General features: G+C 43.6%; 1 protein-coding gene across 8 annotated transcripts in view; it reads left to right on the forward strand.

Annotated features, from left to right (window-relative positions):
* The window catches only part of TRAPPC9 (trafficking protein particle complex 9), a 1,198,476-nt gene that overhangs the window by 659,965 nt on the left and 511,779 nt on the right, over positions 1–26,732 (forward strand). For all 8 annotated transcript variants that reach the window (XM_033933661.1, XM_033933662.1, XM_033933667.1 and 5 more), the window contains one exon: positions 22,141–22,231. In XM_033933661.1, the coding sequence (XP_033789552.1) occupies positions 22,141–22,231 (91 nt within the window). The remainder of the gene's footprint in view (positions 1–22,140; positions 22,232–26,732) is intronic.

The raw sequence follows: 26,732 nt of genomic DNA on the forward strand, positions 1-26,732 counted from the left end.
ATATTTTTTCACTCAGAGAATAGTTAAGCTCTGGAACTAATTGCCAGAGGTTGTAGTAAGAGCAGATAGCGTAGCTGGTTTTAAGAAGGGTTTGGGCAATTTCCTGAATGAAAAAGTCTATAATCTGTTATGGAGAAAGATGTCTCTGGATCGGTAGCATGGAAAATTGCTACTCTTTGGGTTTTGACCTGAATTGGCTATCATGAGATCGGGCTACTGGGCTTGATGGACCGTTAGTCTGACCCAGTAAGGCTATTCTTATGTTCTTATTTTTGTCATAAGACATCTTGTTTATTCTAGTAGGCTTAACTTATGGAGAAGAGATGTCTGATGGAATATGATTGAGTTCTGTAAAATTCTGAACGGAGTAGAATGGGTAAATGTGCCTGACTAACTTATTGCACTTCTTCGAGGGAATTAACAAACAGATAGACAGAGGAGACCCCATAGACATCATATACCTAGATTTCCAGAAAGCCTTTGACAAGGTGCCTCATGAACGTCTACTCCGGAAACTGAAGAACCATGGGGTGGACGGAGACGTACATAGATGGACTGGTTAGAGGGTAGGAAACAGAGGGTAGGGGTGAAGAGCCACTACTCGGACTGGAGGAAGGTCACGAGTGGTGTTCCGCAGGGCTCGGTGCTCGGACCGATGCTATTTAATATATTCATAAATGATCTAGAAACAGGGACGAATAAAATGAGATAAAATTTGCAGATGACACTAAACTATTTTATGGAGCTCGGACAAAGGAGGACTGCGAAGAATTGCAAAGGGACTTGGACAAACTAGGGGAATGGGCGAGGAGATGGCAGATGAAGTTCAACGTTGAGAAGTGTAAAGTATTGCATGTAGGAAGCAAAAACCCGAGGTTCAATTACACGATGGGAGGGATGTTATTGAATGAGAGTACCCAAGAAAGGGACTTGGGGGTAATGGTGGACATGACAATGACAATGAAGCCGACGGCACAGTGCGCAGTGGCTGCTAAGAGAGTGAATAGAATGCTAGGTATAATCAAGAAAGGTATTACAACCAGGATGAAAGAAGTCATCCTGCCATTGTATTGGGCGATGGTGCGTCCGCATCTGGAGTACTGCGTCCAATATTGGTTGCCGTACCTTAAGAAGGACATGGCGTTACTCGAGAGAGTTCAGAGGAGAGTGACACGTCTAATTAAAGGGATGGAAAACCTTTCATACGCTGAAAGATTGGAGAAACTGGGACTCTTTTCCCTGGAGAAGAGGAGACTTAGAGGGGATATGATAGAGACTTACAAGATTATGAAAGGCATAGAGAGAGAAGAGAGGGACAGATTCTTCAAACTTTCAGAAAATAAAAAAAACAAGAGGGCATTCAGAAAAGTTGAAAGGGGACAGATTCAAAACGAATGCTAGGAAGTTCTTTACCCAACGTGTGGTGGATACCTGGAATGCGCTTCCAGAGGATGTAATTGGGCAGAGTACGGTACTGGGGTTCAAGAAAGGATTGGACAATTTCCTGCTGGAAAAGGGGATAGAAGAGTATAGATAGAGGATTACTACACAGGTCCTGGACCTGTTGGGCCGCCGTGTGAGCGGGCTGCTGGGCACGATGGACCCCAGGTCTGACCCAGTGGAGGCATTGCTTATGTTCTTATGTTTTTTCAAAAAGTACAAAGACTAGAGGACATGCCTTGGTGCTATGTAGTGTCACATTTGAAACAAATAAGAGAACATATTATTTCACACAGTATATAGTTAAGCTCTGGGGTTCTTTGCCAGAGCAAATGGTAAAAGTGGTTAAAGTAGCTGAGTTTAGAAAAGGTTTGGAGAAGTTCCTGGAGGAAAAGTCTATAAATTATTATTAAGTTAGAGCTGGAAAAAAACATTGTTTATTCCAGAGGTTAAGTGGCATGGAATCTTGCTATTTTGGGGGACTTTTCCATGTACTCATGACCTGGACTGGCCACTGTTAGAAAGAGGATACTGGGCTAGTAGATGGACCCTTGGTCTAACCCAGTAGGGCAACTCTTATGTTCTTATGTAGGGTCTCTATTCCCTTGCAGTAGTCTTGCAGTATTAGTAATATGCAGTCAAACTACAAATAAGGGTCAGTGCTTTAAAATAAGACCCACCCACCCCGTACACACATACATACATAAGAATAGCCTTACTGGGTCAGACTAATGGTCCGTCAAGCCCAGTAGTCCGTTCTTACGATGGCCAATCCATGTCACTAGCATCGGCGATTGATCCGACGCTCACAGAAGTCTTGTGAGCTTTGGAGTAGCTGCTGCCGGCAACGCTGGGGCAACGCTGTGCGTCAGCTAAGGAGGGGGTAAGTATCTTAATAAAAAATCCAGCCCACGACTTAGCCTGTGTTTTAGATTTCGCTCCCTTATGTGATTTGAGTTTGACACCCCTGCTCGAATAGGATGAAAAATAGGAATGATTTTATATTTTCTTCCCCAGGCTGGAGAGTTTTACATTCCTGATATGAAACAGTTTTATTTTCAGTGGCATTATATCTACTTAAGATTTCGTATACATCAGTGGGTTTGTTGCTGTTGGTCCTCAGAAATTAATTCTTCCCCTAGGGAAGTTAGGCTTCCCATGTATTTTTCTGATTAACTTTTTTTTTTTTTAAATTAAAACTGCAGCATAATTGGCTCTCTCCCTTCTGAATGTACTTAAGAATAGTTTGATAGCTGATGACTAAAATAGTCTGTTTGACCCTGGCAAAGTCTTGTTTAAATACTGTATACAGTATATTGAATTAGCTTTTTAGTTATTGCAAAACAAGCATGCTAAATTGATTTTTGCTATGTTTCCAGTGCCTCTAAGAGTCATTGCTTTCTCTTGTCTTTTAGTGGTGATATGCTAATTTTTTATCTCCTTCTGTGTCTGTCAAATATTCAACTTACCACTCCAAAAAAGCCTTAATTAACCTGTTACCCACATTACATCAAAATATTACAAAGTGGACAAAGGGGGCAATCTTTCAATGTAATAGAAAAATCTAGTAAAATCTTATTGTCAAGTTTCAAGTTTATTCATTATTTGATTGATCGCCTATCATAATTACTAAGCGATTTACATATACAAAAAAATTGTCGTTAGTGATTGCAAGCTTTTTTGATTTAAAGAATAAAGGAGGAATGGGCTTCATAGAAAACCGTGGATCAGATCATAAGCTATTCCAGATCCTCATCCTGCAAAGTAGGTCCTAATCATGTGGCTACTTCCTCCATCAAACTTGAGATGACTACAAAACTAAAGCTGATGTGCGGCAGACTTCAAAGGATGATGGTAAACGGTATTCCCTCCAAAACATCGGAACTGACTAGTGGAGTACCGCAGGGCTCGGTCTTGGGCCCGATACTATTTAATATCTTTGTAAGGGATCTGCCTCAGGGACTTCGAGGCAAAAATTACATTATTTGCCGATGACGCTAAACTATGCAACGTTGTGGTCAGCGCAGCAGAACCTGACAGCGCAACTATGCCTGACACTATGGAGCAGGACCTGCTTTTACTGGAACAATGGTCCAGTACTTGGCAACTGAATTTTAATGCCAAAAAATGTAAGGTGGTGCACCTTGGTAGCGGAAATCCATGCAGAACATACACCCTAAATGGTGAAAAGCTAACAAGAACTGTAGCAGAACGGGACTTGGGAGTAATCATCCGGGAAGATATGAAAGCTGCCAATCAGGTGGAGAAAGCTTCAGCAAAGGCTAGACAAATGCTGGGTTGCATCAGAAGGAGTTTTATCAGCCAAAAGCCTGAAGTTATACTACCGTTATACAGATCCATGGTGAGACCTCACCTGGAGTACTGTGTTTAGTTTTGGAGGCCACATTATCTAAAGGACGTGAAGAGAATGGAGTCGATTCAGCGAATGGCCACTAGGATGGTCTCAGGACTTAAAGATCTCCCATATGAAGAATGTCTGAGCAGGCTGTGCTTATATTCTCTCGAAGAGCGCAGAAAAAGGGGGGACATGATAGAAACATTCAAATACATCACGGGCCGCATTGAAGTGGAGGAAGAAATCTTTTTTCTTACGGGTCCCACGGCGACAAGAGGGCATCCGCTAAAGCTCAGAGGGGGAAGATTTCATGAGGACACCAGGAAATACTTCTTCACCGAAAGGGTAATTGATCGATGGAATGGTCTTCCATGTCAGGTAGTCGAAGCCAGTAACAGGCTCGACTTCAAGGGACAATGGGACAGACAGGTGGGGTTGCTCCAGAGTAATGCTTAATAGATGGATTCTCGAGGGAGGGAGGGTTCTTGAGTGGGCAGACTTGTTGGGCCGTCAGCCCTTTTCTGCCATCATACTCTATGTTTCTATTACATTACATTACATTAGTGATTTCTATTCCGCCAATACCTTGCGGTTCATAGTAGATTATATAAAAGTTTTCAGAAATTATATAAAAGTTTACAGGAATAGCATAAGAGATGTCGTAAGAGTTACATATGAAATTACCAAAGAGTTGTCGAGATCTTAAGGTGATAAGTGATTGGGCAATAAGAATAATCAGTGAGTTAGATGGTAAGTGTTGGGTAAATAGAGGCATTTAATATTAGTTGGGTAGTTGGGGGCGTATTAGAGTATATAAAGGGTATAGAGTTGGGTTGGTGGGAATTGGGTAGGAACTGGTCGTGTTGGATAGGTTTTATGTATTTTTTGAAGAGTAGGGTCTTAGTATCTTTCTTGAAGGTTTTGTAGTCTGTGGTCGATGACAACAGAATGGTGATTTGTCTGTCCAGTTTTGCTGCTTTGGTGGCTATGCTAAAACAGTTATAATTTTCATGTAGAAATCCAAAACTTTCAATAAATTTCTTTAAAAATGGGGGCACTTATCTTAACAGTCCCACCGGACTCCATCGCTGGCTTGGTGTGAACTATTCCTGATACTTTTGACTTCCACAAACAGTCCAAGGAAAGCATTTTGATCAATCAGATCTTCATCGCGGGAGCCTTCACCAACTGGACAATCTACCACACAAATAAGATATTATATTGACTCACTTTCTGCCAAGTGAAGCTGTTACTCACATACCACTGAAACACTTGAAACCTACTTCAAACAACAAATAATATACCAGAGCAAGCACATACAACTACATTAACCAACAGTGAGAATAGCAAAGACTCCACATACTCAAGAATAACAATGATTCCCTTTCAACATGCAGCCGCGTTGTTTCCTTTCTTTCTTCCAACTATTTTCAAAGGTACTAAATGGACACTGCCCATATTATACATCATTTCCTCTCCCTATATCATCATCTTGATATCCTATCCTGTTTCAATATATCAGTCATATTACATTACATTACATTGGTGTCTTCTATCCCGCTAATACTTTTTAGTTCTATGCGGTTTACAACAAGAGTTGGCCTGGGCATTTCCAGGGAGAATTGGATGGCTGTTCTGTAGCTCCCTTTGGATCTTTCAGGATAGGGATTATGATGATTTTGGATAGGTCTTGTGGAAATTGGCCCTCTGTTAGCATGTAACTGATCCACCGCATGAGGTGGGTGTGAAATTTAGTGCTGGCTGCTTTTAACAGATATGGGAGGCAGTGGTTGAGGTCGCAGGCTGCATGATTGTATTTGTTGTAGAGTCTTTCTAGGTTGGACCATTGTAAGTTTGGGAAGGCTGACCAGTTTCTGTCTGCTGCATAGGCCTCTTTTTCTATGGGTGGTAATGAGATTTCATTGAGATGGCTTGGGGTCCCGGTGAAAGTGTTTCTGGCTGTTGAGATTTTGTTTCTGAAGAATTCAGCCAGTTTGTTTGCTGTGGGGGAGGTGCGGTATTGGTGGCTAGGTAGGGTTTGGTGTCTGTGAGTTCCTTTAGTAGATTGAAAAGTTTTTTGGTGTCTTGGATTTCTGTGCCTATTGAGGTTGTTTGCTTGGGGGGTTGTTCCTGGGATGGTTTTGGGAGGTGTTTGTAGGTCTTCTCCCCCAGGTCTGGGTGATACTATGGTGCATTCAGGAGGAGCAGTCAACCACATTTATATGGTATCTTCCTGCTGGGTGGTGGTTTCTGTTACTTGTTACTAAAACTATAATTGGAGAGTTATAGTTTCCTTTTGCTTTCTGGTTTGTTAGGATCAAGAGTAACAGGACGATGACTATTTGTTTCTGTTTTGTTATCTTCATTTTGTGGAGTTGAGAGGTGTGGGTTGGTTGGTGTTGTATGTGAGGAAGTTTGGAGTTTTCTTTTTTTGTGGTATGGGTAGGATTATTTTTTTGTTCTAGGGAGGACTGGAGCAGCGTTGGGTGGAGGAGGGAGGGACAAGATGGAGGGAACCTCCTCATTCCTCTGCCTTGCTGTTCTGCGATGAAACTTTTTGGCTGCCCTCATATACTTAGAGAAACCCCCATTCATTATTGTCAATATCGGCACCCATACAATACATTCATCAAGTTTTAAACCTCAAATTTGCCCCTTTTTTGACACTATTAACATCTTACAGATCCTATTCTTGATTTAAATCTGCAGGGGCTAAACTATTTAACTGATAAATCCATCATTTTTCTTTCTTGAGGAGAATAGCATTTAAATGCCTCCATATAACGAGGACAAAACTACTTCCAAAACCACAAAATGTAACTCCCCACAGGAATGTTGAGCAGTTAGACAGTGAGACACTAAAGGAGCATTGACATCTTGAACTTGTATAGTGCATTTGCGCTAGTGGACAAATGGAAAGAGAAGCTACCTGAAATTTGGAATACCAATGGTATGGAGGGAACCGAAAAACAACTTCAACGACTGTTATTTTTGTATTGTTAATATCATAGGCATCATTCAAAATAATTATGACAAGTGGTCTTACCCTAATCTACCTTCAGCCAGAGATCTATTCTACGCTTGAATCTTGTACCCGTTCCACCTTTCCATGAACTACTACAGCTCTCAGAGAACATAAGAACATAATAATTGCCACTGCTGGGCCAGAGCAATGGTCCATCCTGCCCAGCAGTCTGCTCACGCGACGGCCCCTAGGTCAAGACCAGTGCTCCAAATGAGTCCAGTCTCACCAGTTTAGCATGAACTTGTCCAACTTTCTCTTGAAACCCTGGAGGGTGTTTTCCTCTATAACAGACTCCGGAAGAGCGTTCCAGTTTTCTACCACTCTCTGGGTGAAGAAGAACTTCCTTGCGTTCGTATGGAATCTATCCCTTTTCAACTTTAGAGAGTGCCCTCTTGTTCTCCCTACTTTGGAGAGGGTGAACAGTCTGTCTCTCTCTACTAAGTCTATTCCCTTCAGTATTTTTAATGTTTCGATCATGTCCCCTTGCAGTCTCCTCTTTTCAAGGGCGAAGAGGCCCAGCTTCTCCAATCTCTCACCTTACAGCAACTCCTCCATCCCCTTAACCATTTTAGTCACTCTTCTCTGAACCCTTTCGAGTATTACATTACATTACATTACATTAGGGATTTCTATTCCGCCATTACCTTGCGGTTCAAGGCGGATTACAAAAGATTAATAAAAACGTTGTTACAATGGGAGAACTATTGATTAGCTAGAGAGGTAAGTAGTAGATCTTTTAAACATTTCACAGGTTGTTAAGGATAAGTCGGTTTGCAAAAGAATTAAGAAGGGGGTCACAATGGAAGCTCTGTTGTTATTACTAGTGAAGTAAAGGGTAGATCAATTGTCAGTTTTAGAGTTATTAAGAGTACGTGATGTTATGGCTGCTTCAGGAATTTCTTGAAAAGTATAGTTTTTATTTCTTTTCTGAATGTCTTGTAGTCTGGGGTGGACGTCAGAAGGTTGGAAATCTGGTTATCCAGTCTTGTGGCTTGAGTGGCTAGGAGGCCGTTGTGTAGTTTTGATCGTTTTACTTCCTTGATTGGGGGAGGTATTACCGTGACCTTGCATGTCTGATATCACACGAGGTAAAGAAAGTAGGGGCAGTGACACTGATTCCCAACCAACTTCACATAGTGAACATTTTGACCAGAATGAATTGAGTGATTTGATCAGGGACTTAAATATTTCCAAGGAGTCTTCTGAATTGCTTGCCTCCAGACTAAAGAAAAGAATGTACTTCAGCCTGTAACAATGGAAGATCATTGGTCATTTCTAGAGAAGATAGAGAGTAGATCAGGTAGTATCTGTGCGGCAGGAAGAAAATGGGAGGAAGGAGGTATTTGTGATGTTAAGTCTGTTCAGGGATTTCTTGAAGAGTATAGTTTTTATTTCTTTTCTGAACATCTTGTAGTCTAGGGTGGTTATCAGTAAATTGGAGATTTGGTTATCTAGTTTTGCTACTTGAGTGGCCATCATATAGTTTTTTCCGTTTAACTTCTTTGATTGGAGGGTGTGTGAATGGGGTGTGTGGTTTTCTATGTCTGGTTGAGGTAGCTTGGATGAAGCGGTTGTTCAGGTAGGTTGGGCTGTCTCCATTTAAAGTTTTAAATAGTATACAGTAGAATTTAAATAGTATTCTTTCTTGAATTGATAGCCAGTGTGAGTTGATGAATGCTTCTGTAATATGATCGTGTTTCCTCGATGAATAGATGAGTCTCAGAGCTATATTTTGGATTGTTTGTAGCTGTTTAGTCATTGTTGCAGGGCAGTAATCTAGTAGACCTAGAATTAGGGATTGTACTATGAGTTGGAATTGTGTTCTTTCAAATAATTTTCGGACTTGTCTTAGGTTTCTCATAACTGCGAAAGATTTCTGTATTGTTTTATTTATTTGTGGTTGCATGGTGCAGCATCTGTCTATAGTCATTCCTAGTAGTTTTAGGGTGGTTTGGAAGGGGTAGTTGATTGATTTGATTTCTATATTGGTTATGGTTGGGGCTTTGTTATTTTCGAGGAGGGTGAATTTTGTTTTGTCTGGGTTGAGTTTCAGTTTGTGATCTTTCATCCAGGTCGCTATTGTTTCTAGTGTTCGGTGTAATGTGTCCATCATGGCGGTCTTTGGTTGATCAAAAGGTATGAGAATGGTAATATCGTCCGCATAACTATAGGTGATTATGCCTAGGTTGTCCAGGTATGTCCTGAGAGAGGCAGTATACAGGTTGAAGAGAGTAGGGGATAGTGGGGATCCTTGTGGTACGCCGCAGGGGTTGGACCAAGGTTCGGATTTTACTTTATCCGATTTTACTCTGTATGATCTGGATTTAAGGAAGCCTTCAAACCATGAATATACTTTGTCTGAGATACCTATTGTGTCCAAGATTTGCAGTAGGATGTTATAATCTACCAGGTCAAATGCTGCGGTCATGTCCAGTTGTATGAGAAGCATTTTTTTTCCTGTGTTGAGGTGTTGTCTGGCTGTGTCTATAAGGGAGCCTAGTAATGTCTCTGTGCTGAAGTTGGTTTTGAAGCCAGATTGTGTGGGGTGAAGTATGTTATGGTCTTCTAGATAGTTGGTGAAACTACAAACAATCAGACCATACTTTGAATTTTCTGCTTTTAGACTTTTGGTTCAATCGTTACTACTGAGTCTGCTTGATTACTCTAGTATTGTCTATTTGACAATCACCAAGAAAGAGTTGGCGAGATTACTACTGATACAGAACACAGCAGTCAGACTGATTTACGGTCTGAAGAAGTATGACCAAGTTACGCCTTTTTATTGTGACTTGCATTGGTTGCCACTGGAGGCCCGGGTACTGTTTAAGCTGGGTTACTTTTGCTATAAGGCTTTATATGGCACATCTCTTCTCTATTTGGTTAATAGACTTTCCATAGCTTCAGATAAACACAGCAGGAAACCTCATGCTCTGTTTAATTTCCTCCTCCACAGGGCTGCAAAAGTAAAAAAAAAATTCAATCATACTTTAGCGTTTCAGGTAGCTTCCCACGACAAAGAATTCCGACCATTGTTGCTTACAGCTTACTCTTATAAACATTTCAGAACACTGTTGAAGACTTATCTTTTTTCTAAGTATGACTTATTTTGTTTCAAAGTATTTGGTCAATTAATTTATTCCTGTCTTCTAGACCAGTGTTCTTCAACCTTTTGACACCTATGGACCAGTGAAAAGAAAATAATTATTTTCTGGACTGGCACCGGTCTGCGGACCGACAGTTGAAGAACACTGGGCTACGTCGTGCCAATCTCCGCCCCAGACCCCGCCTCCATAATAGTACTAATTGTAACATCATTTTTTCCATTCATTTTTCATATATACACACACACACACAATATAATTGTATTAACAACACATAATGGTTAATCACAAAATAAAAATACACAAAGCATACTGTATGCTTTTCAACATTCATTCCTACCACAAAACAGATAACCCCATGCAAATGAAAGACCAAAAACTAAAAGTACTAATATATACAAACAAACCCTAAGATGCAAGACTCTGCAAGCAGTACAACCCCAGAGGAAAAGAAACAAATAAATTTCTTCCTGAACAGACAGCAGAGGTAAATCAATCACTAAATAAAAAAATAAAAGCATTCCCCCTATCATTGTTGTCTCTTTCCCTCCAAGCTGTGCCTTGCCTTCTGGCCTGCCCCCCGGTGTTATCTTCGGGCCGGTCCACGGTGCGATCAACGCGGCGTCTTCGGGCCGGCTCCCTGAGTGCTGCATTGCACAAAGCTGTGGGTAGCGGCTCCTCGCGTGCGTCCCGCAACTCCTCTGGAAGCCTTCCCTCTGACGTTGTGAAATTAGAGAGAAGGCTTCCGGTTTAGGCGCAGGACACATGTTGGAGCCTTTTTCCAAGGCTTTGTGCACTGCAGCACTCAGGGAGCCAGTCCAAAGATGCTGCATTGATCTCACCATGGACTGGCGGCTGAAGAACACTGTCTTGGGCCCAATGGGGGTGCCGGCCCTGTGGACCAGCAGAAAATTTCTAGAACACTGTTCTAGACTATGTTAACTGTTTATAATCTTTTGTAAACCGCGTTGAACTTACGGTTATGTGGTTAGTAAGCACAATGTTATGTTATGTTATGCTCATTTCAACAGGCTTGGCTGTAACATGAGTGTTAAACTCCATTATCTGCACAGTCACTTTAGATCGCTTTCCAGAGAACCTTGGCGACTTAATCGAAGAGCAAGGTGAAAGATTTCACCAAGACAAAAACAATAGAAGCCAGATACCAAGGAAAATAGGATGCACACATGATGGCAGACTATTGTTGGAATCTTATGTGGGATTGTCCTGGCAGATCCCACTCTCGGAAATCTTATAAAAGGAGCTGCTTGTTTGTCGAATGACTGGAAAGTTTGTATCATAAACTTGTGCTTTGGTATGAAATAAGTAAATTTTTATGTTGTACACTTTTAATTTTTAATGTTTCCTTCATACTTAAAAATATATTAATTTAAACACTACTTTAAAATATCCTGATTTTGTAATGGGCGAGCAGAGTGAAGAGTGGTATATGTCACATGTTCTGCATCACAAAAACTAGAACTGATTGGAGAAATCTGGTGCCATTTCTGGAATGAGCAGGTCAAATATACCCAGAAACAGGTCTAACATTTAAGGCACTATAAGAACATAAGAATAGCCTTGACTGGGTCAGACCAATGGGCTTCCATCAAGCCCAGTAGCCCGTTCTCATGGTGGCCAATCCAGGTCCCTAGTACCTGGTCAAAACCCAAGGAGTAGCAACATTCCATGCAGAATCCCCAAAGAAGATTCCGGAATCCCCAGAGTAGCAACATTCTATGCTACCGATCCAGGGCAAGCAGTGGCTTCCTCCATGTCTTTCTCAATAATCGACTATGGAATTTTCCTCCAGGGAATTGTTCAAACCTGTCTTAAAACCAGCTACGCTATCTGCTCTTACCACACCCTCTGGCAATGCGTTCCAGACCTTAACTATTCTCTGAGTGAAAAAATGTTTCCTTCTATTGGTTTTAAAAGTATTTCCCTGTAACTTCATCAAACTTTAAGGGGCAAATTTTATAAACGGCATCCCGATTATCTAGCCAGCCAATCAGGATAAACATTTTTTTTTTTAACAGTCCCAAGGAGCATCGCCTAAATTGCAGGCATTTTTGCAAACCCAGGGAGGCGCATAGGGCCACCTAATCTTGCCTAAGGCTAAGTGTGGACGTGGTTTCGCCTGTAAGTGGCCTTAGACGAGCTTAGGTGCCTTAAGTGTCTCTCTAGGGTCACAATAGGTGCCTGAAATGTAGGCCAGTCCCTCCTGCCGGAAACCTCCCACCCCCCGAGACACTGGCACCCCAACCTCCCAGCCCACTCCCTCTGGTTGGCAGGCCCACCTTTACTGAATGGTGGACCTTCCCCTTCCCAGTGCATTGTGAGTTGCATTGGGGAGGAGCCTAAGAAACCTGGCCAACCGGAATTTTAGGCCTCTCTCGCAGTGCATTCTGGCTGCGGATATTCAGGTGTGGGGAGAGGGTCTGGCTTAGGGGATTCCAGCATTCCTCTTGCTGGTAGTCTTTGTGGGGAGGGAGATTCCCTTGCTGCGATCAGCTCAGCGGCAATCCAGTTCTCTAACTGGCTCCTGTGACAGGGACACAGGTTTGAGAATCGTAGTATTAGGTGGGCTTAGGCATCTGTCTGTGAGGATAGATACGATTCTATATAGGACAACCTTGTGCTATTCTCAAGAGCCACTTAGGCGACTTCTGAGACCGGGCGTCCTATACAGAATCTGGCCCTAAGTGTACGATAATACTGTATTTAGTTTGCTTTTCTTTTTATTCCTTTAGTCAAGATGTGAACTTTTTATTCACTGCCAGGGCCAGTGGCATAGCAAGGAAGAGAGGTGCCTGGGGCGGTGGCACCATTCCCCTGCCTTTTATGTAATGATAAGCGGTATAATAAACCAGTGATTCTCAACTTCTTCAAGCTAAGTACCCCCTAAGCCTAACAAATCCCAACCAAGTACCCCTGCACAAGCTCTGCCCCAATCCCGCCCAAGCTCCACCCCTGACCCCACCCCCATAATAATAGTACTAATTGTAACGGGGGGAAGGCTTGTGGGCCGGCCGCATTCAGCATGTGAGTCGCTGCACGTGCCATGTGCAGAGTTGCTGCTGGGGGGGGGGGGGGTGATGGAGCATGTCAGCTCTGATTTGGTGGTAGGGTCAGCTTCAAGGGTGGGGCGGGGGGGTGCGTGCTTGTAGACAGGGAGTGAGGGAAGGATCTTCGGTAGTGGCGGCTTCAGCGGGGGGCAGGCATGAAACCCCAGCGGGACACAGGGAGGGATCCCTGGCGGCGGCCAGGCCGCATATTCCCAATGGGAGGCCTGCGTAACCCCAAGGGTACTTGTACCGCGTGTTGAGAAACACTGTAATAAACTATGGGCTCCTTTTACTAAGGTGCGCTAGTGTTTTTAGCGCACGCACAAAATTACCGTGCACTAAACCGCGCAGTACGCTTCTAAAATAACGCTGTCGTTAAGGTCTAGCACGCGCGGCAACTTGGCACACGCTATTCCGCGTGTTAAGGCCCTAGCGCACCTTTGTTTGCCTATGTTATGATGATATAAGATAAGGTCATTATTTAACTTCTGAGATCATGTCCCCCTTTTAGTAAAGTACATTAAGCAAATAACAAAGGAATTAGATTGCCCATGCTAACATTAAATTCAACAGCTTGACACTTACTATGCACTAATTCTCATATTAACTGACAAGCATGGAATAGATGGCGACGGCAACTTAAATTTGTGTGGCACCGTACCATATGTTAACTGTTAAGACAGCAGATGTTGCAAAGCTTTTAATGGCTTTTGAGCTTATAGTGTTAAGTGGAGTGGATGAGTGGCCTAATGGTTAGTTTATATTTATTAAATATCTTATAGACTGCCCTTCAAGTGTATATCAAAGCGTACTGGTTAGTACAGCAGGCTTTGATCCTGGCAAACTGGATTCGATTTCCACGGCAGTTTTTTGTGACTTTGGGCAAGTTCCTTAACCCTAAGAAAACATATAAGACTAAGTGAATAAATCACATAACCCTCCATTACCCCAGATACAAAAAACGTAGATTGTGAGCCCACTAGGGACAGGTACCTGCTATAATGTGTACAGTGCTGTTATTAGAGGCAGATTTAAATCCTGTTGCTATCTCAGAGACAAGGATTGATGATTCCCATATATAGGATGCAGCCATACTGAGCTACAATCTCTTTAGGAAGGATGGAGCTGGTTGAAAAGATGGAGGAATAGCACTATACATGAAAATCATAAGAGCGGCTAAAATTCAGGGCAACAGGGAAAAGGAAGAAGCAACATGGATTGTCATGGAGAGAGAAGGTGATACCTTTGTTCACCTTTACCAATCCAGTGAATAAGAACATAAGAATAGCCTTAATGGGTCAGACAAATGGTCCATCAAGTCCAGTAGCTCGTTTCACAGTGGCCAATCCAGGTCACTAGTACCTGTCCAAAACCCAAGGAGTAACAACATTCCATGTTACTGGTCCAGGGCAAGCAATAGCTTCCCCCATGTCTTTCTCAATAACAGACTATGGACTTTTCCTCCAGGAAATTGTCCAAACCTTTCTTAAAACCAGCTACGCTATCTGCTCTTACCACAACCTCTGGCAATACATTCAAGAGCTTAACTATTCTCTGAGTGAAAAAATATTTCCGCCTATTGGTTTTAAAAGTATTTCTCTCTAACTTCATCGAGTGTCCCCTAGTCTTTGTAATTTTTGACGGAGTTAAAAATTGATCCATTGTACCCATTCTACTCTATTCAGGATTTTGTAGACTTCAATCCTATCTCCCCTCAGCCGTCTCTTTTCCAAGCTGAAGAGCCGTAACCTTTTTAGTCTGTCCTCAAATGAGAGGAGTTCCAACTCTTTTATCATCTTGGCCACTCTTCTTTGAACCTTTTCTAGGAGACCAGAATTGAACGCAGTACCAGGTGAGGTCACATCATGGAGCAATACAGAGGCATTATAATATTCTTAGTCTTGTTATCCATCCCTTTTTTTTAGATATATTAATGAAAGGAAGAAGATAAAATATGGAATTGCGAGACTAAAAAGATCCTTTTCTTGGGCGCTAATCCCAAAGGTGAACCTAGCATCTGGTAACTGTTATTTGGGTTATTCTTCCTAATGTGCATCACTTTGCATTTGTCCACATTACATTTCATCTGCCAATTCAGTCTTCCAATTTCCTAAGGTCATCCCTTGACCCCCTTTTATTCCCCCCTCCTTTCTGCACCCTCCTCGCCGTTCCTGACCTGAACTTAAGTTGCTGTCCAAATACATTCCACTGTGAATATTTGCTTGTAACTTGTTCTGAGCTACTAGGAGGACGGGATAGAAATCAATAAATCAATAGTTTTAGCTGCCTTAGAAGGTTCATAGACAACGGCACGAAAGACAAAAGCGCGCGCCGACAATTGAGCGCAGCACGCGCCGCTCTAAATTACAGTTTTTAGGGGCTCCGACGGGGGATTTTGTTGGGGAACCCCCTCAGTTTACTTAATAGACATCGCGCCGGCGTTATGGGGGGTTTGGGGGGTTGTAACCCTCCACATTTTACTGTAAACTGAACTTTTTCCCTAAAAACAGGGAAAAAGTGAAGTTTTCAGGAAAATGTGGGGGGTTACAACCCCCCACACCCCCCACAACGCCCCCATAACGCCGGCGCGATGTCTATTAAGTATACTGAGGGGGTTCCCCAACAAAATCCCCCGTCGGAGCCCCTAAAAACTGTAATTTAGAGTGGTGCGGCGGCGCGCGCTGCGCTCAATTGTCTGGGCGCGCCTTTGTCCCGGCGCGCTTTTGACCTGACACTGCCTTAGAAAGTAGCACCCTGGTGGTGTTCTATGATTTGCATCATATTTTCAAATGTTTGTGCATTTTTTCATTTGGAAAAGTATCTGCTGAAAAAAAAAAAAGGTGTAAACGGATATTTTTACCCTTCGGCATCTTGCACTTTGAAAATTGGTGCAAAGTCCCCAGGCTATGAGAAAAGAATGCTGTTTTGAAAACCCCAATCAGTACCCTCCCCCCTCTCATTTCATGTAATCCAGTTTTTCTTATTGTTACTCTAAAAAAAAAATGTGTAAGTAATTGTATCCTTTCTACTTTTATTGGGCCTGATCTAAGGTATGGATCTTACAGTCTTTATTCTGATTTACCAAGGCACTCAAATTTTCTATAGAGTTAAGTATCTGAGAAATCAACAACTCGCAGATGTCAATAGGCTACTGTTCATACGTTTAAACAGTGTCCAGTATATTTCTCAGTCCTCCGCGACACCACCAGGGACTCAATGCATTCATAGTCCGTGGCTTTAAGTGTCCTCTCCTCATCGGACCTACTTTATACTATATTTATTAATCAAGGGTTTTCAACTTATTAATACTTCTTCCATATCAATATACAGTGGTTTACGAGCATAATTTGTTCCAGAAGCATGCTCATAAATCAAGTTACTCATATATCAAAGTGAGTTTCCCCATAGGAATGAATGGAAACCCGCTTTGATTCGTTCCACCAAATCCCCTCCCACCCGAGGCTACTGGCGCTGCTCCATCACCCCCTCCTCCCCCCCCCCCCGCTTTAACCGGTATCGCACCCCCCCGAACCGGCATCGCAACCCCCTCCCCCCGCAACACCCCCCCCCGCGAGAACCGCATTGCACCCCCGTGCTGAAAGTGGCATCCGCCCGCCCTTCCTCTCAAACACGCTCCTTACCCCTTCTGCTCAGATGCTCAAGGCCCGGCCCAGGCAAGAGGCGGGAGCTTGCTTTCACTCTCACAACCAGCAGAAGGGGTAAGGAGCGTGTTTGAGAAGAAGGGCGGGCGGATGGCGCTTTCAGCACGGGAGTACGATGCGGTTCTCGCGGGGGAGGTTTCGATGCTGGTTCGGGGGGTGCGATGCCGATTAGAGCGGGGGGAGGTGCTCGCATGCTCGGTTTGCGAAGCAAAAGTTTGCTGAGTGTTTTGCTTGTCTTGCAAAACACTCGCAAACCGGGTTACTCGCAAACCGAGGTTCCACTGTATATAAGTAAGTACTTAGCTTAGTGGTGCGACCAGTAAGCTAAGTACAGTACTTACTTATATATATTGATATGGAAGAAGTATTAATAAGTTGAAAACCCTTGATTAATAAAAATAGTATAAAGTAGGTCCAATGAGGAGAGGACACTTAAAGCCACGGGCTATGAATGCATTGAGTCCCTAGTGCTGTCGCTGAACACTGTTAGCGATCGATCTCTCTGTCTGATAACATGGACTATAGAAAGCCACTAGGATTAAAATGGTTTAAGAAGTAACGGGACTGTGGTTCTTTATTTACATCACTTGTTCATTCTTTCTCAGACTGTGAAATCTCTGGCTAAAGGGCAAGGGGGAAAAAAGTTAATTATAGCCAAGCTAGGCCAGCTTGCTTTTTTAAACAAATAGGTTACTATTGATTTTCTGAATCATCCCAAATGGATATAATGCATGTAATCTATATATCTAGCTAGCCTCTTTCTTCCTACCAAGTGACTTTAGATTCACATGCTACACTTTATTCCCTTCCTATTACAGCTTCAGAAGAATGATAATGACTGATCTCTATCCAATACGCTTTCTAGAATCTAATTGCTAATGTAATAACTATTCCCAGTCTTATTGTAAGCCGCAATGATTCCTTGTTGAAAATATGGTATGGTACGGTTTCTAATTAAGAAACAATAACAGCAGTGGCGTTGAATGTAAGGGGTATTTAGTGATTTTTCGATTTTGAGCCAAAATGATTGTTTGAAGTGACTACCGTGTCTTGTAAGAGTAAAATATTTATAGTTTTCATTTAGATACTTTATTCAAGCCTCTGTAATGATAGCTCAAAGCAAGGTTCATTGATGTGAATTAGGTACTGTATTTCCTTATCACTAACAGAATTGCCTACTACTACACTTCTCCCTCCGTATTCACGGTGGATGCGGGCAGAACATAGCCGCGAATATGGAAAAACCACAAATAACTTTTTATATGTTATTTGCGTTTTTTTGTAACAGCCAGCGATTTTGCTATTGAAACCGCAAATAACTTTTCAACTGTTATTCGCGGTTTTTGAAACAGCCACTATTATTACTATTGAAGTAGCAGGTAAGCAGGGATTCCCAGCGATTTTCAGGGTAATAGCGATTATCTCCATGCATGCTGGGAAGCAGCGTTTCTCTCTGTGCACACTGGGAAGCTGGGAAACAGCGATTTTGAGGGTGAAAGATTTAAAGCAGCGATTTTGTAGGAGAAATCATGGAAGCAGCAATTTTCAGAGTGAATGTTGGTAAGCGCTAAACTTTTTTATCGGTACATTAAAGGAAAAGGAACTTTACTTATGATATAATTTTTTGGGGTGGAGTCAGCATGCGAAAAATCACGAATAAGCTAAACCTCGAGTGCAGAAACCGCGAATACGGAGGGAGAAGTGTACTTATCATTCCTATAGCTCTGCTAGATGTAAGCAGTGTTGTACATTAAACATGTAAGAGACAATCGCTGCTCGATAGAGCTTACAATCTAATTAAAATGGACAAATAGGGATTAGGGAATTTTGCAAAGGGAATGATAAAACAGTTTCCCCACTCCTGTTCAAACTTCACTGGCTCCCAGTTCACTCCAGAGTCCTCTTTAAATGTGCCTGTTTAGCTTTCAAGATCCTACATGGCATCCTCCCTCCCGTTAACCCCTCTCTTCTGGAACTCCTCTAACCCTAATTCCACTAGATCTTCCCAAAAACTGAAACTATCATTCCCCTCTGCAAAAGGTATATCCCGCGTAGGAAAACTAGGAACATCCCTCCCCTTTAGAACCACAGAACTCTGGAACAACCTCACATCCCCGCTCAGAATTTCAAGCTCCCTCCAATCCTTCCGCAAACACCTGAAAACTTGGCTCTTTTCAAAAATCTAACACCTCCCGCTCTTTGGTTCTTTATCTTCCTAGCTCCTTTCCTATAACCCTTCATTGTAGCTCCTTTTCAACCTAATCCTGTAAACCGTGCCGAGCTCTACGCTTGTGGAGATGGTGCGGTATACAAACCTAAGGTTTAGTTTAGTTTAGGAATGATAAAAATTTTGCAAAAGGAATGATAAAAATGGGCTTTTAGCTTAGATTTGAACATTGCCATAGATGGAGCTCTCCCTCCTGATATTTGTTGTTATCTGAAAATTTATAGTGTTTCTGGCTAGAAGAAAAAGGTTTACAACACAGAGGATATATTTATAAGAGGCTGCCGAACTTATGCGATAGGTAGGCTAGTGAAAGGTATGGAGAACCTGGACTACGAGGAACTACTTAGGAAACTGCAAGGGGATTTGATCGCGACTTTCAAAATACTGAAAGGATTCGACACAATGGAGCAGGGAAAGCAGTTATTTACAATGTCCGATGTGACACGGACAAGAGGACATAAACTGAAGCTGAGGGGGGACAGGTCCAGGACGAATATCATGAAGTTCTGTTTCATGCAGCGAGTGGTGGACACCTGGAATGCTCTCCCAGAGGAAGTAATTGCAGAATCCACCGTTCTAGGATTTAAGGGTAAACTAGATGCATTGCACATCTCCTTAAGAGTGGCATAGAGTGATACGGGTAAGGGTAAATTAGATGCACATCTCCCTTGAGAAGCATACGGTGATATGGGGACTAAAACTAGGCCAGAGTACACCTGGTGGGGCCTCCGTGTGTGCAGATCACCGGACTTGATGGACCCAGGGTCTGATCCAGAGATGGCAATTCTTATGTTCTTATTTTCAAAATGAAAATATGAATATACTTTCCATTTGGAGATTACCCCATGCAATTATTTGCATTTGCATATATTTTATAAATGCTAACCTCTCCCATCTCTAAGATTAAGGGCTTCTTTTACTATGGTGCGCTAGTGTTTTTAGCGCGCACAAACCACGTGCTAAATGAAAAATACTAACACAAGCTCTATAGAGGCCTTAGCGTTTAGCATGCGCTAAAACCGGTAGCGCACCTTAATAAAAAGAGCCCTAACTCTGCTCCCCCCCCCCAAAAAAAAAAGATTGTGATCCAATGAGGGACAGAAAGAGTTCTTGTATAAGATACATAAACAAAAAGGCAGAATTTCAAGTCTTTCCCCTTTCCTTCCTTCCACTACTACTATTGATCATTTCTATAGTGCTGAAAAGTGCACGCAGCACTATACATTCAACATGCAACAAGACGGTCTGGCTTACAATCTAATTTGGACAGACAAGACATATAGGGGGTTGGGGAGTTTCTTGCAGGGAATGATAGGATGGACATAGGTAATTTTATGGTGAGTGGGAGTTAGGAGTATTCCTTCCCTTTTCTTCCTATCCAGCTGAGGTAAACTTAAATATACATATAATTTTAGTGTTTAAGCCCGTTACATTAACAGGTGCTAGAGTAGATGTCTGTCTGTCTGTCATTATTTCTGGTTGTGTCTCTTCCTGGCCTCCTGTCTGTCTGTCTTTCTTTCTCTCTCTGTCTCCCTGCCTGCCTGTATATCTCTGTTGTGCAATGCCTGCCTATCTCTCCGTGGCCCCCCTTCCTATGTCCATAGTGTCCCATCCTATGTCCTTAGTGCCCTCAGTGCCTTCTATGTCCTCAGTGGTTTCAGTGCCTCCTTCCTATGTCCTTAGTGTCTTTCTGCCTGGCCCTCTGTCTTTCTGTCTGTCTGTCTCTCTGCCTGGCCCCCTGTTTTTCTTTCTGTTTGTCTCTCTGTCTTTCTGCCTGGCCCCCTGCCTGCATTTCTCTGTCTCTTCTGGCCCCCTTTTGTCTGTCTGCCTCCCAGCACACCCCTCCCTCCAAAGCAGCCCCCTTTCCCTCTCCCTCTCCACTTCCCTGAGCAGTAGTATTTTTTTTATCAGCATGGTTATTTTTTACCTTATAGCAGCCGCTGCACACCCTCCTGCCCTTCTTCTAAGCAAAGCAGCACCACAACCGACACTCTCCAGCCCCTACTAACAGGAGACAAACTGCCGGTGGCGCCGTTGTCAAACTGTCACCGCAACCGCCACTCTCCTGCCGGTCCTCTAGGCGCAATGCAGCCGTTGTCAAACCGCCACTGCAACCGCACTCCTGCCGGTCCGACAAACCACCAAACACAGACGCATGCGCCTGAAGCCGACCGCCGTTGAAAGAGCTGCACACTCACGCGCCTCCAGCCTCCGCACGCGCCTCCAGCTACCGCAGGCGCCGTGAGGTGTCAAGTAGAATACTGCCACAGAAGCACACCTCACGGCGCCAGGAATCACGATGTTTCAACAGCGCATGCGCGCTTAGGGTTTTATTATATTAGATATATATATTTTATTTTTATGCATTTCAAATTTAATACATCACCATATCCCTGGGATAATACAGAAAACTTAGAAAATTTTTCGTAAAAAAAAAAAAACCTGAAGAAAATATTTTTCTCCCACAACGTAATAGCAATAGGAACCCAGGAACAATAAGAAAAAAAAGAAAAAACTAGGAAATCTATATTAAACTGTGAGTCACACTCCCAAAAAACTCTTCCCAGCCGGTTTTAACAATGAAGTGTTTCTGTCGTCTGCCCCCCCTTGCTCACCGGAGTAACCTGATCAGCAGTCAAACTACTTCCTGCCTGAAGTTTCCGTTCCAGGCATAGCCAAAGGGGAAGAGGCGTTGGGTCCCACTGTGGCTCAAAAACAATTGAGCGTTGCCTGTTTCATCACCAGGGGATGCTCATGAACTTTCGCTTTCTTTTTCCCCTTTCTAAAGAAGTCTGGTTTCCGTTTCTGCAGCCTTAGCTTCAAAATTGCAAGCCGCAGTTTATTTTGTCCGCTCACCACTGCACCATCTTGGGATCGTAGGTAAAATATTAATTTTCAGTAATAGGAGAAATCATCACATTACTTCCAGAAAGTATAGAGTGATGTTATGTTGATTCTGGTGGTGGTTACCATTTTAAAAACTTTTGACAAAAGTTTGAGATTAGTGGAATCCATTGGCTAACAAAATGAGCTGGTGTGTTTGTATAGTTGATTATAACCAACAGTGAAATGTTTCAGCTGCATTTTAGATGATCGCTTTCTAATACGTAACCTAGGGGCCGCCGCGGGAGTGGACTGCTGGGCACAATGGACCACTGGTCTGACCCAGCAGCGGCAAATCTTATGTTCTTACGTTCTCACGTCTTCTTTTCCAGTGATTAACTTGCCCCGAGAATGCAATTTTCCTTAACTTCTTTCCACCCATCTTTGAAGCGAGAAGGAAAAGCTAGCGTGGAAGGAGTCCTTAACCAGTTGGTTCTTGAACATCTACAGCTGGCACCTCTCCAGTGGGGTAAGTAATGTTAAACTGTTTTTATGATCCTAAATGATATGCTTAGTGCATCGAGTTAAACCCCCCCCCCCCCAAAACATAGCAATGTTTCACAAAGGATTCATTACCCGTCATCATTAAATAAAATATTGATAAACTGCACAGTGTAAGGTGGTGATGCATCCAACATAACCTTAATTGTATTTGTTGGAAACCTTGGGATTTGAGGATTGAGGTGGCATTCTTATATTCTTGGGACGAAGTCTTTCTGGATTTGGAGGAAGGAAGGAATGAATTTTGTTAGGGGTTTTTGTCCCCCAGTTTTAAATTTGAGGAGTTGTTGGTAGAACTATTGAACTGATACTAGAAAAAAACTATATAAAGTTTACACGCTTTGGTTTATAGTTGATAACCTGGTTTTTAAGGGTTTGTATTTGTAAGGTATTAAAGTTCAAGTTTATTAATTTTAATATACCGACTATCGACGAGCACCTGGCTGGTTTACAATGTTAAATATATTTTTATGTTTTTAGAATTATATGAGAATTACAAATGTTATTGTTCTTACTAATGATATATTCCTGTATGCTTGCTGTAAGTTTCAAAATGAATAAAGAATTAAAAAAAAAAAATGTTAAAATGGAAAGGTTAAAATAAATGATTATAAGGGGAGGGGAAATGTGAACATTAAATGGACAAAGTACAAATACGAACATGAGCTTGAGGGGGAAGGGGGAAGGGAAAGTTAATAATTACATCATTAAAAAAACAAACTAAAAAGAGAGGAAGAGAGGGGGCTGATATAACATCAGGAAAGGGGATCGCTTCTTAACCCTTTCAGGACCAAGGGACATATTTGTCCCATAACTTTAAAATCCTATCAATTTTGATTGGGATAGTCTACAGTTCTAAATTTGATATGTACGGATTCCATATGATACTGCCTTTATGTAAACAAACTGGTTCCGACATTCATTCATTAGCGTCGTTGCTAGATTGACGAGAAGATTCACTTGCCACACTGTCCATAAGCCAGAAGTGTGATTTTTTTAAATAAAAATAATGATATTTCACAAAAAAAAATCAATTTTTTGGCATCTGCAAGCCCTTTTTACCATAAAAATGTCGTCAAAACCACAAAAATTGGCCTACGATCCTTATGGTCCTGAAAGGGTTAAAAGCGGTTCATATTTAGTTTGTTAGCTGTTGGAGAAGAAATGTTTAAATGCTATGGTATGCGTCTTGGAATAAAAACGTTTTTAGTTTAATCTTGAATTTGTCGAGTGAATTTTCGAGGCAGAGTTGAGGTGGCATGGCGTTCCATAAAGTTGGAGCAACAACGGAAAAATTCCATCTGTCAGGAGCTGAAACTGACAGTATCTAGAGATAGTACCGTATTTTCGCGGATATAACGCGCGCGTTATACGCGTTTTTACCTACCGCGCATACCCCTCGCGCGTTATATGCCTGAGCGCGGTATACAAAAGTTTTTAAACATAGTTCCCACCCCGCCCGACGCCCGATTCACCCCCCCAGCAGGACCGCTCGCACCCCCACCCCGAACGACCGCTCGCACGCGCTCCCACCCGCACCCGCATCCACGATCGGAGCAAGAGGGAGCCCAAGCCCTCTTGCCCGGCCGACTCCCCGACGTCCGATACATCCCCCCCCCGGCAGGACCACTCGCACCCCCACCCCGAAGGACCGCCGACTTCCCGACAATATCGGGCCAGGAGGGAGCCCAAACCCTCCTGGCCACGGCGACCCCCTACCCCCACCCCGCACTACATTACGGGCAGGAGGGATCCCAGGCCCTCCTGCCCTCGACGCAAACCCCCCTCCCTCCAACGACCGCCCCCCCCCAAGAACCTCCGACCGCCCCCCCAGCCGACCCGCGACCCCCCTGGCCGACCCCCACGACCCCCCCACCCCCCTTCCCCGTACCTTTGGAAGTTGGCCGGACAGACGGGAGCCAAACCCGCCTGTCCGGCAGGCAGCCAACGAAGGAATGAGGCCGGATTGGCCCATCCGTCCTAAAGCTCCGCCTACTGGTGGGGCCTAAGGCGCGTGGGCCAATCAGAATAGGCCCTGGAGCCTTAGGTCCCACCTGGGGGCACGGCCTGAGACACATGGTCGGGTTTGGCCCATGTGCCACAGGCCGCGCCCCCAGGTGGGACCTAAGGCTCCAGGGCCTATTCTGATTGGTCCACGTGCCTTAGGCCCCACCAGTAGGCGGAGCTTTAGGACGGATGGGCCAATCCGGCCTCATTCCTTCGTTGGCTGCCTGCCGGACAGGCGGGTTTGGCTCCCGTCTGTCCGGCCAACTACCAAAGGTACGGGGAAGGGGGGTGGGGGGGTCGTGGGGGTCGGCCAGGGGGGTCGCGGGTCGGCTGGGGGGGCGGTCGTAGGTTCTTGGGGGGGGGCGGTCGTTGGGGGGAGGGGGTTTGCGTCGAGGGCAGGAGGGCCTGGGATCCCTCCTGCCCGTAATGTAGTGCGGGGTGGGGTTAGGGGGTCGCCGTGGCCAGGAGGGTTTGGGCTCCCTCCTGGCCCGATATTGTTGGGGAGTCGGCGGTCCTTCGGGGTGAGGGTGCGAGTGGTCCTGCTGGGGGGGGGGGGATGTATCGGACGTCGGGGGGGTTCATCAGGCTTTCAGGATGGGGACAGACCTTCAAGGGGGGACAGGACTTCAAGGGGGGACAGTGCACGGAAAGTCAGGGGGGGTGAACGGAGAGTCGGGACAGCGCACGGAAAGTCAGGGCAGTGCACGGAAGTCAGGGGGGGTGAACGGAGAGTCGGGACAGCGCACGGAAAGTCAGGGCAGTGCACGGAAGTCAGGGGGGGTGAACGGAGAGTCGGGACAGCGCACGGAAAGTCAGGGCAGTGCACGGAAGTCAGGGGGGGGTGAACGGAGAGTCGGGACAGCGCACGGAAAGTCAGGGCGGGCGAAAGGAGCGTCGGGCATCATGCGCGTTATATGCCTGAGCGCGGTATACAAAAGTTTTTGTACATATCATCGTGATTTCTGCGCGCTATACCCCTGTGCGCGTTTTACACGGGTGAATACGGTATATTTCATTGCATAGGGCCTAGGGAATAGAAGAAGGTTTCTGAGTATATTCAACGGCAGCAGAACTTAAAAAAAAAACTGTTGAAGCGGCACCTTTTTTACCAGACGAAAGACAAGGTTTGAGACTGTATTATCAAGGAAGAGAAGAATAAGGTGCTGGTCATTTGTGTATTTTATGGTTTGTACTTCTTGTATTATGGGAATTTTTGAATGGGAGGTTTTTGTATTGTGGGAGTATGCATTGTTGAAGGTGTATATAATGTTTGATGTGATGTAATGTAATGTAGTTTGATGTAATGTTATAGTTTGATGTGTTATAGTTTTTTGTATGTAAGTTTGTAACCCGCCCTGGGTAAGGGCGGGATTTAAATGAACGAACAAACAAACAAAAAGTTAGTTTTTCTAGTTAATAGAATTCTTTGATGGAAAGTATGGTCAGTAGATTCTGATCAGCCGATCGAAGAGTCCGGGAAGGGCGAAAAGGGATGATGAGTTTATCGAGAAAAGATGGGAGCATTAAAGTTTTATAGGTGATACGGTGGGTAATGGGTAGACAGTGAGCTTCTCACAGAAGAGAAGTGACATGATTATATTTCCCAACCTTATAGATAAGTTTGATTGCCGTGTTTTGAATGAGCTGCAGACGACGTGTAAACATGCATGCCGCCTTGATCATGTTAATGGAACTCGTATATGGCTTGCAAAGTGGTTCCAGTTTGTGCCTTGTGTATGTCATAACAAGAGTCCTTCTACTTTATAACTTTTACTTGCCCTGTGAATGTTCTGATGAAACAAAATGTTCGTATCACAGGAGAGCACAAATTGTTAGATTGCTAAACTTTAAATACTGATGTGCATAACCAGAAAAAGAGGTACATAACAAGTATTTTAGACCAATCACACTTCCTGCCTATCACTGTGAATCATGTTACATCACAAAATCTCTGTTATAAAACAAAGACAGGTTTAAGAGTCAGGAATATCATTATTCCTGCAGTCGGACAAACTAGAATAGATGATTAGTATGTCATATATCTCTCTCATTTGAATTTCAGTGCTGTTAATAAGTATAAGTTTTGAAACTATTTCATGGTTGTCCTATTATTAAGTTTCAATTTACTGGTTTTCCAGAGAAAGGAAAATGGTAAAACCAGAGGACATAATTTGTGGTTGAGGGGTGGGAGACTCAAGAGCAATGGAAGGAAATTCTTCTTTACGGAGAGGGTGGTGGATGCCTGGAATGCGCTCCCGAGAGAGGTGGTGGAGAGGAAAACGGTGACCGAGTTAAAAAAAAGCGTGGGATGAACACAGAGGATCTAGAATCAGAAAATAATAGTAAATATTGAAGAACTGAGGCCAGCACTGGGCAGACTTGCACGGTTTTTGTCTATATATGGCCCCCTCCCCTCCCCTCAAACATGACCCACGGTGATGCAAGACCATGCATCCCCTCCC

The sequence above is a fragment of the Geotrypetes seraphini genome, chromosome 2 (genome assembly GCF_902459505.1).
Source record: "Geotrypetes seraphini chromosome 2, aGeoSer1.1, whole genome shotgun sequence".
Taxonomy (NCBI): domain Eukaryota; kingdom Metazoa; phylum Chordata; class Amphibia; order Gymnophiona; family Dermophiidae; genus Geotrypetes; species Geotrypetes seraphini.